Source organism: Mixophyes fleayi, chromosome 5 (assembly GCF_038048845.1).
Source record: "Mixophyes fleayi isolate aMixFle1 chromosome 5, aMixFle1.hap1, whole genome shotgun sequence".
Lineage (NCBI taxonomy): Eukaryota > Metazoa > Chordata > Amphibia > Anura > Limnodynastidae > Mixophyes > Mixophyes fleayi.
The window spans coordinates 117155896-117171682 of record NC_134406.1 but is presented as its reverse complement, the minus strand read 5'-3'; the positions used below and the strand labels follow the sequence as shown (position 1 = coordinate 117171682).

General features: G+C 41.4%; 1 protein-coding gene across 2 annotated transcripts in view; it reads right to left on the bottom strand.

Moving 5' to 3' along the window:
* RECK (reversion inducing cysteine rich protein with kazal motifs) overlaps positions 1-12945 on the bottom strand; it is a 205308-nt gene extending 192363 nt beyond the window's left edge. The window contains exon 1 of one of the 2 annotated variants that reach the window (XM_075212752.1): positions 12761-12945. In XM_075212752.1, the coding sequence (XP_075068853.1) occupies positions 12761-12860 (100 nt within the window). In that variant the 5' untranslated portion in view covers positions 12861-12945. The remainder of the gene's footprint in view (positions 1-12760) is intronic. The other variant, XM_075212751.1, reaches the window with a different exon arrangement.
* Between the last annotated feature and the right edge of the window lie 2842 nt (positions 12946-15787).

The window sequence follows — 15787 nt, the reverse complement described above, 5'->3', positions numbered from 1 at the left end:
GGGGTGGGGGCAAGGCTTATGAAAACTCTATTTGTGTCATCAGGACTTGTCAAACACACTTTGCAGGTAAGCCGGTGAATGGCTTGCTCATGGGAGTCTAATAGTTCTCACCCTAATCTGGGAGTTTACTGGTCATTCTGAGACTGTAGAACATTGTCTATATTATTGTCTTGTACAAAACAGATTACCCACTTCTATTTTTAGTATAGCGTTCTCAGGAGTTTAATTTTTAGAGCACATTGCTGTGTTTGTGAAACAGCTTAGAAAATAACTCAGACTTGCCAACTATAATTACAGCAACATAGTTCTACCAACTATCCAATTATGTCTAGTCTAGTTTGCTTACTATTTAACTACAGACACCTATTTATAACTACACAAACACAGCAGATGACCTGAAAGCAACTGTTTCTATAGTACAGCTGGTTTAAAAATTATGTAGTCTACTAGTTTAAAACTGCATGTATGATAAAAGCAAAAATAAAATTGCTACTCATGGTATGACTAATATAAGAGATGTTAAATGGACTAGATTAACAAGGCTCTACATTATGAGAAATATTTAAATATGGGAATGAGCTAACATGATGTATACAAACACAAATAGTACAGCAAATCATTCCCCCCCCCCCCTTGCGCAATGTCATGTTTGCGCCAGTGATGCTAGTATTCTAATTTTTCTACCACAAACATATAAACACATCACACCGAGGCCTAATTTGAAAAAAAGTCAATTAAGCTAGAAAAATGACTACAGCGCTGCAACTGGTCAAAATATAACCTTGCCAAACATGATGCTGAAATGGCATATTACGGCGGTTCCCAAACTGTGCGCCGCGGCTCCCAGGGGTGCAGCTTGTTACTGACGTCGATATTCAGTGACAGCTGCGGGAGAGAGGAGGCTGCTGGGTCCCGGCGCCCAACGAATTGGTAAGTTTATGTGTTCTTTGGTTTTTTTTTTTATGTCTGGCGCGGGGCAGAGGAGTGAGGAGTGTGACAGCGGGGCACAGGAGAGTGACAGCGGGGCACAGGAGAGTGACAGCGGGGTAGAGGAGAGTGACAGCGGGGCAGAGGAGAGTGACAGCGGGGCAGTGGAGGGGGACACAGCGTGAGGGTCAGTGGAGGGGGACACAGCGTGAGAGGGGCAGTGGAGGGGGACACAGTGTGAGAGGGGCAGTGGAGGGGGACACAGCGTGAGAGGGGCAGTGGAGGGGGACACAGTGTGTGAGGGGCAGTGGAGGGGGACACAGCGTGAGAGGGGCAGTGGAGGGGGACACAGCGTGAGAGGGACAGAGGGCAGAGGGGGGACAGCGTGACAGAGGAGGGGGGACATCGTGAGAGAAGGCAGAGAAGGGGGGGCAGGGTGACAGGGCAATGTGAGAGAGGGCAGTGTGTCTGGATGCGGAGGGGGCAGTGTGTCTGGATGCGGAGGGGGCAGAGTGTCTGGATGCAGAGGGGGCAGAGTGTCTGGATGCAGAGGGGGCAGAGTGTCTGGATGCAGAGGGGGCAGAGTGTCTGGATGCAGAGGCGGCAGTGTGTCTGGATGCAGAGGGGGCATTTTTGCAACTAAATAAGTATTTCTGTCCTGACCTAAATACTTATTATAATTTTTTGACCCAACTACTTCTAAAACAGGATTGCTCAATAATTATTTTGGAGGGGTGCCTTGAAAAAATTTGGAGACTCTAAGGGTGCCGCGAACTGAAAAAGTTTGGGAATCACTGGCTTATATGGAGTGTGCAGGGTCATGATCTTTTCAGCCGATGGTTATGACAAATGAAGATCACAGATCTGATGGTAAATTGTGTAAAATGTGTTTAGTGTATACACACGAATCGGCATGCTGATTTTTTATCGTTGGTAAAATCATCAAGGATATCGCATCAGGAGAAAATTTGTATACTGGGTATCCAGCTTAAGTCCTGATCACTTGTGATGACAGTCTCATATGCTTGTATAACGTGTTTGCAATCAGGAGCAACTGTAAAAATGTATTTAATGTTCAGTAGTCATTAACAGCATTATAATAAATGTATTTCATGAGAAAAGAAAAATAAAAAAAAAAAAACTTTTTATTCATTTATTATTAACTGGTGGCAATATATATCTTTTTTGCATGTTTTTTAGGTGTAATTCATTAAGGAAAGTAAGGCGAAAAAAGAGTACATTTTCTCCACAACAAACCATGTTGCAATTTTTCATGTAGCACACAATACTTGATAGCTTTATTTTTTGCATTGAAATGTAAAGTTGATCTAGGACATGCTTTCCTCCAACTAAAAATTTGTCACACATTTAAAATTTTCCTCCACCTCCAATGCAATATTGTTTTGCCAAGGTGCAAAGTTACTCATTTTGAGCCTCATTTAGAGTCGGACGAAAGTTCATTTCAGATGCATTGTGCACATTTCCAATGACGCGCATGCGCAGTAAGCATCAGTTTCGTCTGCTTTTCAGACGCAGTGTACACTTGCGGCAGATTGTGTCTCAGTACTAGGGAAAGGGAGGAACACGGAGTTATGTAGGCGTGACTGTGAATAATTTAGATACTATGGGCGTCTTCCCGCAAAAACAACCCTAGACAGATCAAGACGCAGACGGAACACATGTCAAAAAAGACTGAAAAAGTGCGGCAGGAATTAGGTGGCACAAGTAGTTAGCTAGCTTAATGATGGTCGCAGCTCAGTAGGGTATTACGAGTGGGATGCTACTGGGGTTGCTTGCCACTTGTAATACCCTACCAAACTGCGGCACACTCTCACTCCTGCTCTTGCATGTACGTCTTAGACGCACATTGTGTCCGACTCTAAGTGAGGCCCTTTATTTGCTTTACTTTCCTTAATGAATCAGGCCCATCATGCAGTATCTTGTGTAGTAGAGCAGAGCAGATTTACACCCAAATTCAACAGTGCACGTATCTTGAGATCAGTGACTTAAACCAAATGAAAGTTGTGCTCAGTAGGCCTAATTCATTAAGGAAAGCAAAGCAAAAAAAAAATGATTAATTTTAAAACTGGGCAAAACCATGTTGCATTAGAGGAGAAGGTAAATTTAAGATGAGGGAAGAGATTTATAGTTGGGACAGGACAGGGCATGTCCTAGATTAACTTTAAATTTCAGTGTAAAAATAAAGCTATCAAATATTTATGTGTTTATTATGAAAAGGGTATGAATCATTAAGGAAAGCAAGGCAAAAAAGGAGTAAATGTTCTCTGGGACAAACCATGTTACAATGCAAGGGGTGCAAATTAGTTTATTATTTTGCACATAAGTTAAATGTTGGCTGTTTTTTCATCTAGCACACAAATACTTGATAGCTTTATTTTTACACTGAAATTTAAAGTTCATCTAGGACATGTCCTAGCCCAACTATAAATCTCTCCCCATATTTTAAATTTACCTTCTCCTCCAAAGCAACATGGTTTTTCCCAGGTGCAAAGTTACTCCTTTTTTTGTTTTGCTCTCCTTAATGACTCAGGCCCTTGCGCATACTCAGAAAAGGACCTTGTACCAATGAACGCAATTGCATGCAATTCATGTCTGAACGCAAATGACACTTACTAGTGGTTATGATTTGAAGGGCGAAGCATGGGAGGGAAGAGACAGATGAACGTACAGTAGGCAATATACAGCAAAGGTGCCGAGGGTCAATTTTTTTTTTTAAATATAATTTGCACCAGCTACAGGGCAGGAGTAAATTCCGACTGATAATCATGACTGGCACTGCATAGTATTTATATTAAAAACTACATGTATATGTGCTACAAGATAGAACAAAACATTTGTATGCAAGGAAAAAATAAAATTAATATGGATTGTATGTACACATTAAGAACTTGCTGATTTATATATTTAAGGGGAAATTCAATTCACAAGTAACGCGGCCGCACACTATTACCGTTAGTAAAGTAATTTTAATGCAGATTTCTGCACGTGCGAGCAATAATCAGCGTTGAAATTATAGTACTCACAGTAATAATGTGCACTATTATAGTAGTAATGGTAATAGTGCGCAGGCCGCATTAATCGTGTGAGTAACACAATTGACTTACCCCCATAATGTAAGAAAAATGGAAAAAAAAAATTCTTAAAACACATATTTTTATTAATGATCAGTATGAATTGGTAATTCTTTCAGAATTTTTTTTTGCATGGTTTCTGAAGGGTTTTGATATTGCATATGTGTGTATCCTGCAGTCTGTTCTCTCTGTTAACATTCACTATATGGACAAAAGTATTTGGATGCTTGACCATTACACCAACAGGGACTGTAATGACATTGAATTCAAATACATACTTTAATATGGAGTTGGTCCCCCTTTTGCAGCAATAACAGCTTCCACTCTTCTTGAAAGGCTTTTCACAAGATGTTGGAGTGTTTCTGTGAAAATTTGTGCCCATTCATTCTGTAGAGCATTTATGTGGTCAGGCACTGATGTTGGATGAGAAGGCCTGACTCGCAATCTCCGTTCCAGTTCATCCCAAAGGTATTCGATAGGGCTGAGATCACAGGACTCTGTGCAGGACAGTCAAGTTCTTCGACGCTGAACTCATCAAACCATGTCTTTGCAATCCTTGCTTTGAGCACTGGTGCACAGTCATGTTGGAAGAGAAAAGGGCTTTCTCAAACTGTTGTCACAAAGTTGAAAGCATAGCATTGTCCAAAATGACTTGGTATGCTGAAACATTAAGATTGTATTTCACTGGAGATAAGGGGCCTAGCCTAAACCCTGAAAAACAGCTCCATACCATTATCCTTCCTCCACCAAACTTCGCAGTTGGCATAATGCAGTGAGGCAGGTAACGTTCTTCCAGCATCCGCCTAACCCAGACTTGCCCATCTGACTTCTAAACAGAGAAGCGCGATTTGTCACTCTGCAGAACACGTTTCCACTGCTCCACAGTCCAGGGTCGGTGTGCTTTACACCACTCCATCCGAAACTTGGCATTGGTCTTGGTGATGTGAATCTTGCAGCTGCTCGGCCATGGCAACCCATTCCATTAAGCTCCCATTGCACAGTTTTTGTGCTTAAATTAATGTAAGTGGAAGTTCGGAACTCTTCAGCTATGGAATTAGCAGAGCAACCCATTTTGTTTCACAAATGTTTACAAATGAAGACTGCAATGCCAAATAATAGTTTTAAAACAAAGACTTAAGGAAACTCAACTGTTCACTGGCAGTGTAATGTACATGAATCCTCCTAGCACCCACCTCTAGATTAGTCACTTTTAAGCTAGCTCAGCTCTCCTCATCTCAGGTCATGATAAATTAAAAGTGACCAGGTGACCCTCCACATATAGGTTTAGTAACAAGTTAGTTGCAGACACAGGTGTAGAAGTGCAGTACACTCACAGGTGTTAAAAGCACTGGGTGCCAGACTATCTCAGTTCACTGAATAAATGCAAAACTTTATTATAACATTACATCACTACTCAGTTCGCGGACTACTCAGTTTGCAGACTTTGCACCTTCCTGCTCCTCACAGCATTCACTGGATTATGAAGCCTCCCTCTCTTACCTCAACTGTCAACTCACTCAGCACCTATTGGTCTCATTGCAGGTGAAGGGGACTTTTCAATATACGTCACAAGACCCAAGAAAGTCATGCTCTGGAATAACCCGAATGAACATCAACATGAACATCAATGCACACCAACTCTAACTTCCAACTACATTGCATGTGAATGTGCCCCAAAAGGAACCAAAACCAAGTGGAAACCAGAGCAGGTCTTTTCAAAACCCTGCCCACACAGGTGATCACCTGGTATATCACCCATACTCATGCAAAGGGGCATTACACTGAAAAGAAAAGAATGGGCCAGTGAGGACTTTTCACATAATGAGACAAAGGATCATTACCATGTAGAAAAATGTATATTTATTTCTTTACTCACTGATACATGAAAGTATGTAAATTGGATAAGACACAAACAGATGCAATTAAAATCAGATGTCTTTAGAAATCAATGTTGACTGTCATGAATTAATTTCCCAGATCTGGGTAAACACGCCCTGCATATTTGGCCTGACCAGCAGAATGTAGTACTTCACAATACCTTAGAGGCACAGGCATACTAGGGAAAACGTAACAAATACTAAATAATGCAAACTCATGAAGGTTAATAAATTAATTTCAAAACATATTTCTGATATTAGAGACCACTTTAGAGTAATATCTTCACAAATTTCCACTGAAAAAATTGTGAGAGGCTCATGCTGAAAGGTAAAGTTAGTGTAAGGCTCAGAAAGAATATTAATTAATATGTGCAGGGCCTGATTAAGAGTTCTGGCCACCCTAGGCTAATACGGCTGCAACACAAACCCCCCGCCCCCCGAATATATAGGTGTATAGGAACACTCCTGAATATGAATGTTCAGGTGTATTCTCCAACATTCAAATTTAGACAGATTGTGCCATTGTCTCTTACCTGTTCTTGCTCTTCTCTCTTGCAACTTTGTTATGCTCTCGGTGGCTTCTGGAAACTTGGCGTCTTGTTTTGAAAATGCAAAAATTTATTAGAATGCAAAATGTCAACAAACCCTGAATGATTAGGCCCTTTAGTTAAAACAAAACACTCCATTATGGCCATCTAAAAGTACCCCATTGTACAGGCATATATAAGCAATATCTGAATATTTGTGGTCAATCAAACACAAACCTCTACCAGCCCCATCCCACTAATATTTAGCATTCTAGTGATTGCTGAGACCACAGAGAGCATCCATGTGACCACCACACAATCATGAGATTATGCCCCCACAAGCTGCTCTATTTTTTAAATACCCCCTGCAGCCATTTTCCTTAACCACCACAACCCACACCCCCCCGCAGCCATTTTCCTTAACCCATGCTGCAGCCATTTTCTTTAACCCCCCCGCAGCCGTTTTCCTTACCTCCCACTCTGCATCCGTCCCCCCTGCAGCTATTTTCCTTACCCCCACTCTGTAACTATCCCCCGTCACATCAAACTCCCCCAGTCACATATATCAGCCCCCCTCCTCTGCCCTCCTTCAGACATATAAACCTCTCTCCCTCCCTATAGATATGCATAGCAGTCCGTCCCCCCTCTCCCTCCCTATAGATATGCATGGCAATGCCCCCCCTCTCCCTATAGATATGCATGGCAGTGCCCCCCCTCTCCCTCCCTATAGATATGCATGGCAGTGCCCCCCCTCTCCCTCCCTATAGATATACATGGCAGTGCCCCCCCTCTCCCTCCCTATAGAAATACATGGCAGTGCCCCCCTCTCCCTCCCTATAGATATACATGGCAGTGCCCCCCCTCTCCCTCCCTATAGATATACATGGCAGTGCCCCCCCTCTCCCTCCCTATAGATATACATGGCAGTTCCCCCCCTCTTCCTCCCTATAGATATACATGGCAGTGCCCCCCCTCTCCCTCTTTATAGATATATAGATATACATGGCAGTGCCCCCCCTCTCCCTCCCTATAGATATACATGGTAGTGCCCCCCCTCCCTCCCTATAGATATACATGGCAGTGCCCCCCCCTCTCCCTCCCTATAGATATACATGGCAGTGCCCCCCCTCTCCCTCCCTATAGATATACATGGAAGTGCCCCCCCTCTCCCTCCCTATAGATATACATGGCAGTGCCCCCCTCTCCCTCCCTATAGATATACATGGCAGTGCCCCCCTCCCTCCCTATAGATATACATACTAGTGCCCCCCCTCTCCCTCCCTATAGATATACATGGCAGTGCCCCCCCCTCTCCCTCCCTGTAGATATACATGGCAGTGCCCTCCCTCTCCCACCCTATAGATATGCCGGGCAGTCCCCCCCCTCACTTACCTGTAGTTTTGCTGGCCAGCGTCGCTCCTCGCTCCTCAGCTCAGCAGACAGGAAGTAAAGACTTCCTGCCTCCTGTCTGCTGCACAGCAACAGGCAGCCTAGCGATTGTCTGCCTGTTGCTAACCACTGACCACCAATGCTTTGGATCGTCAAGTCCTCCACCCCCCCCCCCCCCCCGCGGCGACCCCACCCCTCCCCCACCCCGTAAACAAAAATGATTGAAAAAAAAAAAATGAATGAAAAAAAATACCCGCAGCGTCGCGCACCCCGGGACCCAGCGCTCCAGGCTGCTGCCTGGTCAGCCTAGTGGTTGACCAAGCCCTGAATATGTGCACAAACATTAATACATTCAATATAGAGACATACAATCTTAACTTCTCCCATTCATCAATCTTCCATGACTCAGAAACAGGTAATGTAATGCCTTTAGTGATGTAATAATAGAAGATTATGGAAAACCACAATACCTATTGTAGATTTTGGGGAAGGCAATAGTGGTTTATAATATTTGTATAGTTCTAACCTCCTAGAATGACTACGAAAAATTAGAACATCCTAGCAATACAACATTAACAAGTACAAGAGAGACAACAGTAGCAACCTGTCCTCTTAGACTAACTTTTAATGTCAATGTTAAAATAAAGCTATCAAGCATTTGCCTCCTACATGAAAAAAACAGCCAGTATTTTACTTATGTGCAAAATAATAAACTCATTTGCACCCCTTGCATTGTAACATGGTTTTGCCAAGGTTCAAAGTTACTCATTGTTTTGCTTTCCTTTCCTTAATGAATCAGGCCCAGTGTTTATATCTCCTCATCATGAAACCTCCACACTCCTTCCTACCAAAGTGGTGGAATTATAAAAGGAACAAACTACTCAATACCAACCAGCAGATATGGCATATAAGTATTAGAATTATTGTTTATAAACAAGCAACATCATTTACAATGGTGTACAGAGTACAGCCATGGCCAAAAGTTTTGAGAATGAAACAAGTATTGGTTTTCACAAAGTTTGCTGCTTCGGTGTTTTTATACCTGTGTCAGATGTTGCTATGGTATACTTAAGTAAGATTACAAGCATTTCATAAGTGTCAAAGGCTTTTATTAACAAGTACATTAAGTTTATGCAAAGAGTCAATATTTGCAGTGTTGATCCTTCTTTTTGAAGACCTCTGCAATCCGTCCTGGCATGCTGTCAATCAACTTCTGGGCCACATACTGACTGATGGCCACCCATTCTTGACTAATCAATGCTTGGAGTTTGTCAGAATTTGTGGGTATTTGCTTGTCCACCTGCCTCTTGATGATTGACCACAAGTTCTCAATGGGATTAAGATCTGGCGAGTCTCCTGGCCATGGACCGAAAATATTGATGTATTAATCCACTAGCTACTTAGCTACACTGTTGCCTTATGGCAAGGTGCTCCATCATGCTGGAAATGGCATTGTTCATCACCAAACTGTTCTTGGATGGTTGGGAGAAGTTGCTCTTGGAGGATGTTTTGGTACCATTCTTTATTCATGACTGTGTTCTTAGGCAAAATTGTGAGCAACCCCCCACATGAATGGTCTCAGGATGCTTTATTGTTGTCATGACACAGGACTGATGATAGCACTCACCTTTTCTACTCAGGAAAAGCGTTTTTCCGGAGGCCCCAAACAATCTGAAAGGGGATTCATCAGAGAAAATGACTTTACTCCGGTTCTCAGCAGTCCAATACCTGTACCTTTTGCAGAATATCAGTCTGTCTCTGATGATTTTCCTGGAGAGAAGTGGCTTCTCTGCTGGTCTTTTTGACACCAGGGCAGCCTCCAATAGTCTTCACTTCACTGTGCATGCAGATGCACTTACACCTGGTTGCTGCCATTCCTGAGCAAGCTCTGCACTAGTGGTGCCCCGATCCCGCAGTTGAACCAACTTTAGGAGACGGTCCTGGTGCTTGCTGAACTTTCTTCGGAGCTGTGAAAGGATGGACCACCTATGCCACCCTGTCTGTTGTTGCTGCGACCTGGCTGGGCTCACTTTGCCACCGTTCCCTTTCTTTACACCAATTGCGCCCTCTAACCGCAGTAGGAGGGGCTTAAGCTTCTTCCACCACTGGACTCCTTCAAGGCATCCAGGACCGAGTTCCTTCTGTCGTAACTGCCGCTGCTGGTGTACACCCTTGCTGGTGCACCTTGGCTGGTACCCCTGACCTCTTCCTATGGATCAGGGTTGCTATGGTTGGATCCCCCCTGGCCTATCCTACTGGTCAGAGCTGCTGGGCAGAGGGCAGAGCAGTGGTACTGGAAAGCTGGGTCCAAACCTCTGAACAGCCGGAAACGGATTAAATTTGGGTCTAGTCTTTAGGTCACAGGAAATTACAGCAGGGAAGAAGTTGTCCAGCAGGTCTTAAAGCAAGTGATGTTTATTTGCTCAAGTACCCTGATAAGGACAGTTCACACTGGTTGAAGGTACCAATGATCAGAAAGTCAGATGGAAAAATAATGATACATTTCAGTACAAACCAGTGCTTTTTTATACAATTTTGGATGCAGCCTAGCAGGGGGTAAGCCAACTCACTGAACTCTTCGCTGGCCCCAAGAAGTCTGAGTTGTTTTTAGTATCCGCATGCAATATGTTTCCCCAAACATGGATTTAAATGCAATCTATACTTAACAAAATGTACACTTATCTGTGATATCCTACATCACACGCTGTTTACAATGTTCAGACAGGTTCTAACATTCTGGACAAAAGGCCACTCAGGAACACTAGTAATGACCTCTGTGGTGCATTTAGAATAAAAAGGACATGTTGGTTACTCACATGAATAGACTTAATTAGCCTTAATGAGGACTTTCTCTTGAAGTAAAACAACTGACTCAAGCAAATGCTTATTGCATCAGACATATACCTCAGAAAAGAATGCATTTCCTATACAAAGTGCCACACAATACAACAAAACCAGTACATCTGCAATTATATAAATAAGCACCCTGCGCTATTTCCTTTAAATAAATTCATACAATAAGTCATTTATAAGTGATCCAGCCAAAGGCGCCTGAAGCCTTCTTCACAACTATTGATCATCTCTCTTTGAAGTTCTTGATGATACGATAAATGGTTGATTTAGGTGCAAATCTTCATAGCAGCAATATCCTTGCCTGTGAAGCCCTTTCTTAGCAAAGCAATGATGACTGCACGTGTTTCCTGGCAGATAACAATGGTGAACAGAGGAAAAACAATGATTTTAAGCACCACCCTTCTTTCAAAGCTTCCAGTCTGTTATTATAACTCAATCAGCATGACAGAGTGATCTCCAGCCTTGTCGTCATCCACACTCTCACCTGTGCTAACGAGAGAATCAATGACCTGATGTCAGCTGGTCCTTTTGTGGCAGGGCTGAAATGCAGTGGAAATGTTGTTTTTGGGATAAAGCTCACTGTCATGGCAAAGAGGGACTTTGAAATTAATTGCAATTCATCCGATCACTCTTCATGACATTCTGGAGTATAATGCAAATTGCCATCATAAAAAACTGACGCAGCAGACTTTGTGAAAAATAATATTTGTGTCATTCTCAAAACTTTTGGACATGACTGTATTCTACCAAGGTAACCTGGTTACCGTGAAGGGATTATATAAAAACACTACTTGTAACATTCACAAATAGACATATACTAAATATATATACAATTTCTCTGTAAGGCTGCAAAATACTTCCAAAAGTTATGTCATGTTTTTTCACACTAGATTAAATACCTGCAAAGCTGAGGTTATATTCATGTTTCTGCATCGACTCAACATTTACAAGAAATATGATGAACAACATAAAGGCTAATAAAAGAAGCTAGACCATGTATGTCTTGATATTTTTCAGACAGCCATTCTGTCCTAGAAAATAAGCATCTGGCACATTTCCTTCATGTTATCACAAAGTACTGATGATTAAAGGGGGGAGGGTGCAGCAGAACTTCCTAAACTATGCAGCCTCATGATCCAAAACATAGCTCCAACCATCTGTGCTGTACACTTCACTATGCTCTTCCTGTGTGACCAAAGTTCATAGGCATGGAACTATCATTTTTTCACCATGTGTCTGTGATTTCTCTACTTTTTTGAGGACTAGACAATGTAAACTCTTAGATTGACAAATGATTAAAAATAGGCATCTATTATAATTTAATTGTTTTCTTTTAAAGAATACAGTAAGAAATGTATATACTACAGCTTACTGTGTGTTGTATGTTTTTATCAATGACTTTGTGACATGTTGTAGCTAAAAGACTACAGTTTTTAAGACACCATGTATGACTATTGCACAATGTGGATATGAAGAATAACCTCGCAAATGTTATTATCCTAAATAAGCAAGAACTGCATTCAATCTTGCAGGTTTTGTATGTGAATTCCATCACTGGTGTATATTTGTGCAAACAATTTAACGTCTAAAGTAATACCACTAATATATTTGAACCAATACAAAGTAATTTAACAATAATTACAAGATTCTTATAGTAATTGAGTAAATCTGAGCACAATTCGATGTCTTATAATATCAATATATTATCAAGGATTGCTCCATCTGTTACATACCAGTACCATTACCCGTCCAACTTTTGCTAAAACGTTATCTTATATGAATTACAACATTTCTGTTTGCGGGTTTCGCCAAATACAACAGTTCTTTATGTTATTTATAACTGAGGATGCGCGCAAATATGCAGTTGTGGAGTTCTACGATATTAATTGCAAGCTGCGTACTATTTTTATGTTAATAAAACATTTTAACAAGAATATCTAAGTGGCCGAATAAGTGAAAGTGTCCACTTCAGTGTGTGGTGACAGTGACAATGACAATCATGCAATGAGTGCTATCTCCACACTACATCCTAATCTGAAATCACAAATAGTGGGATGTATCGGGAACTCCCCGTCCCATTATTCACATCACTCACCCGCAGCCTCAGTGAGCAGCAAGGCCACCAGGAGCAGAGAGAGCCCGGGTAGTCCTGAAGTGGCAGCTGCCGACATGACCCGCACAGAAGCTGTGAACATCACATCACATTAGTGCTGCTGCTGCTGCTGCCTCCTCCTCCACTTCTCTGTAGTGCTGGTACTACCCCCACCGCAACCTTTCCTTTGCTTCCTTCCTTCTCCTCCTCTTCCACTTCCCCTCACTCCTCCTCTCAGCCTTGATTTCTTCCTACCCACTCCCTTTTCTCCCCCTTCATCTCTGCATCCCTATACACACCCTTTCTTCTCTCTGCACCCCCATTTAAAAAAGTTTTTTTTTATATCTGCATTATCTGTGCCTCCAATTCCATGTAACTTTTTCTTGCTTCCTATTTTTATTAAGTCTGGGTCTCAGTTTTGTGCTCTGGGGAGGATATTCTATCACATTATATTTAAAATGTTTATGTTTTCTGAGCATATGTATATTTGATCTTGATTTTCCTCATTTCTTCCTTTTACTGCATCAAATTATTTAACTAAAGGAAACAGTGAGAGACAGCAAAGTGGGTTAACAGAAAAACGGTATTGGTAAATATATCCAATCTAACTGAATTGTTTCCATATTTCTCACTATGGGGTCTATTTACAAAGCACTGCAAAATATGAATGAAACTTTTCAATCCTCATCGCATAGATGCGGATTTAAGGATTTCTCATATTTATTAAAAAATCAATACAGGAACAGCCTTTCCTGAAAAACGTCTGTCCCTGTAAAGTGTAACACTCACTTTACACTAAGGGCTAGATTTACTAAGCTGCGGGTTTGAAAAAGTGGGGATGTTGCCTATAGCAACCAATCAGATTCTAGCTGTCATTTTGTAGAAAGTACTAAATAAATGAAAGCTAGAATCTGATTGGTTGCTATAGGCAACATCCCCACATTTTTAAACCCGCAGCTTAGTAAATCTAGCCCTAAGTCTTCTCTTGCGGTCCTCACGTGATGATCTTCGGCTTCTTATTGATCTTTGTGAACATGCGCGACCGCAAAACTCGCGCATGTTCACAGGGAAGCAGAATTTTTAACGAAAAAAGACACACGAGCATGTGACAGCGAGGGATGACATGATCCCTCCACACATGCGCTGTGCAGCTCTGCTCTTCGGAGCAGAGCTGTTTTCAGTGAAATGTTTCAATTATGTTAATGTACGCCAGCTTCAGTTGGCGTACATTAACATGTTTTTGTTTTTTCAATTCGGCTCTTGGTAAATAGCGTTACTGAGCAGTGCCCATACATTGTTATGGGGACTGCTCAGTAAAACGAAGTGATATCTATGATATCTGCTGCGATGCAGTCATAGTAAATAATTTTGTGGTTAATCGTTTTCTGGATTGAACACACTTTTCAGTTTAAGAAATAGGCCCCAATATCTATAGTTCTCAGGGTAATTTTATTGCATATGTTAAATGATGGAGGACTGACATTAAATACTGTAATTGTAATGCTATTAAAAGTGATAAATAATTGTGGCTGGACGTTAAATACTGTAATTGTAATGCTATTTAATGTGCTAAATAATTGTGGATGGACGTTTAATAATTGTAAGTTATTAGATCACACAGATATATGACATGAAAGATAATAATCAATTTATGAGGTAAAATTAACAGTATAGTGGGACTTGGATATACAGAATTGTCTACAGAACTGTAGCTACTTTTTGAAAGGATTAACTTCTCTCTAGTGTCAGCCATGCAGTTAGCATTGTTAGTACACCCCAAAGAACACTTAAAATTCTCCAGTGTCGAGCCCTCTAGAAGGGACCATTAGTAGCAATGGCGGGGATGAGCGCTTTATTAATTGCATGGGGTAAGCAACACCCACGATTATACTATTTTTGGATGAAGGGGATTAATATTTCAAATAAATTGCATAGACTCTTTCTTTAATTTACAGTTATTCTTGTAGAGGTCTATGTATCAATAAAATGTGGTGCTCCTAAACATGCAGCGATGCATATTTATGCACCGCTAAGATGCACTATGCTCCCAGAGTAGCCCCGGCAAAGTGACCCCTCTCCTGCGATACTACTACTGGCAGCACTTTCACTATAACGGATTCTGAGAATCCAGAGAGGCTTCAGCAGAATCCCATAGATAAAGACAGGTAACGCCATCCTGAGATAGCATTACCTGTATGCACAATGCAAAGCTTATTAAAGCTTGATGCCCTGCAGAACATCGCAGTCCCCATAGCAATCTATGGGGACTGTGATGCTGCACGGTATTTGCCTAAACGGAGGAGATTTCACCGAAATCTCCAATAGGCAGTTAATGCATGGCAAACATACTTAAAAGATGCAGAAACAGTAGTTTCTGCATCTTTTAAGTATCAAAAAAGGTTGATCCATAGACCCCTTAGACTGATTATTAAGAAAAAAATTCTTCCTAAATTTCTTTGAAGAAGTAACACAAGTTGGCCTTGTGTTTTACATAGATATATGGTCAACACCACAGTCTTCCTGCTCCAAGGACATACCTAGAAATGTTTGGGTCCTCTAGGAAAATTGGGACGGGGTCCTCTATGCACAATTATTATTGTTATTATCGACTTAAATTTACAGTTGCTACAGAGCTACACAGCACTGGACAGTAGGGAAAACAGCATACACCATGTCATACCCACCACAATGTCTGCTCAATCCCCAGTCAGTATTTAATATTACAGAGTAATAATTACATTTGGATCACATTAATCTGAATTATATATACAATCATTTTATCATCATAATTTTCAAAATCTTATAACTGCCTGAGTTAATTAGTTTTGAAGCCATATTAAATTTGTGCTTTAACCCCTTTGCTGCTGATGCATTTCTCACCCCAGTGCTGGGCTGGTCACATTCCAATATCAGTAATTTGTTTATGCAGTACCCACACAAATTATAACTTGATTTTTCAGTAAATTCCATTAACTCCTGACACTGCAAAGAAAATCTACCCAAAATGGCCAAAATGTGTTTTATTTTAAT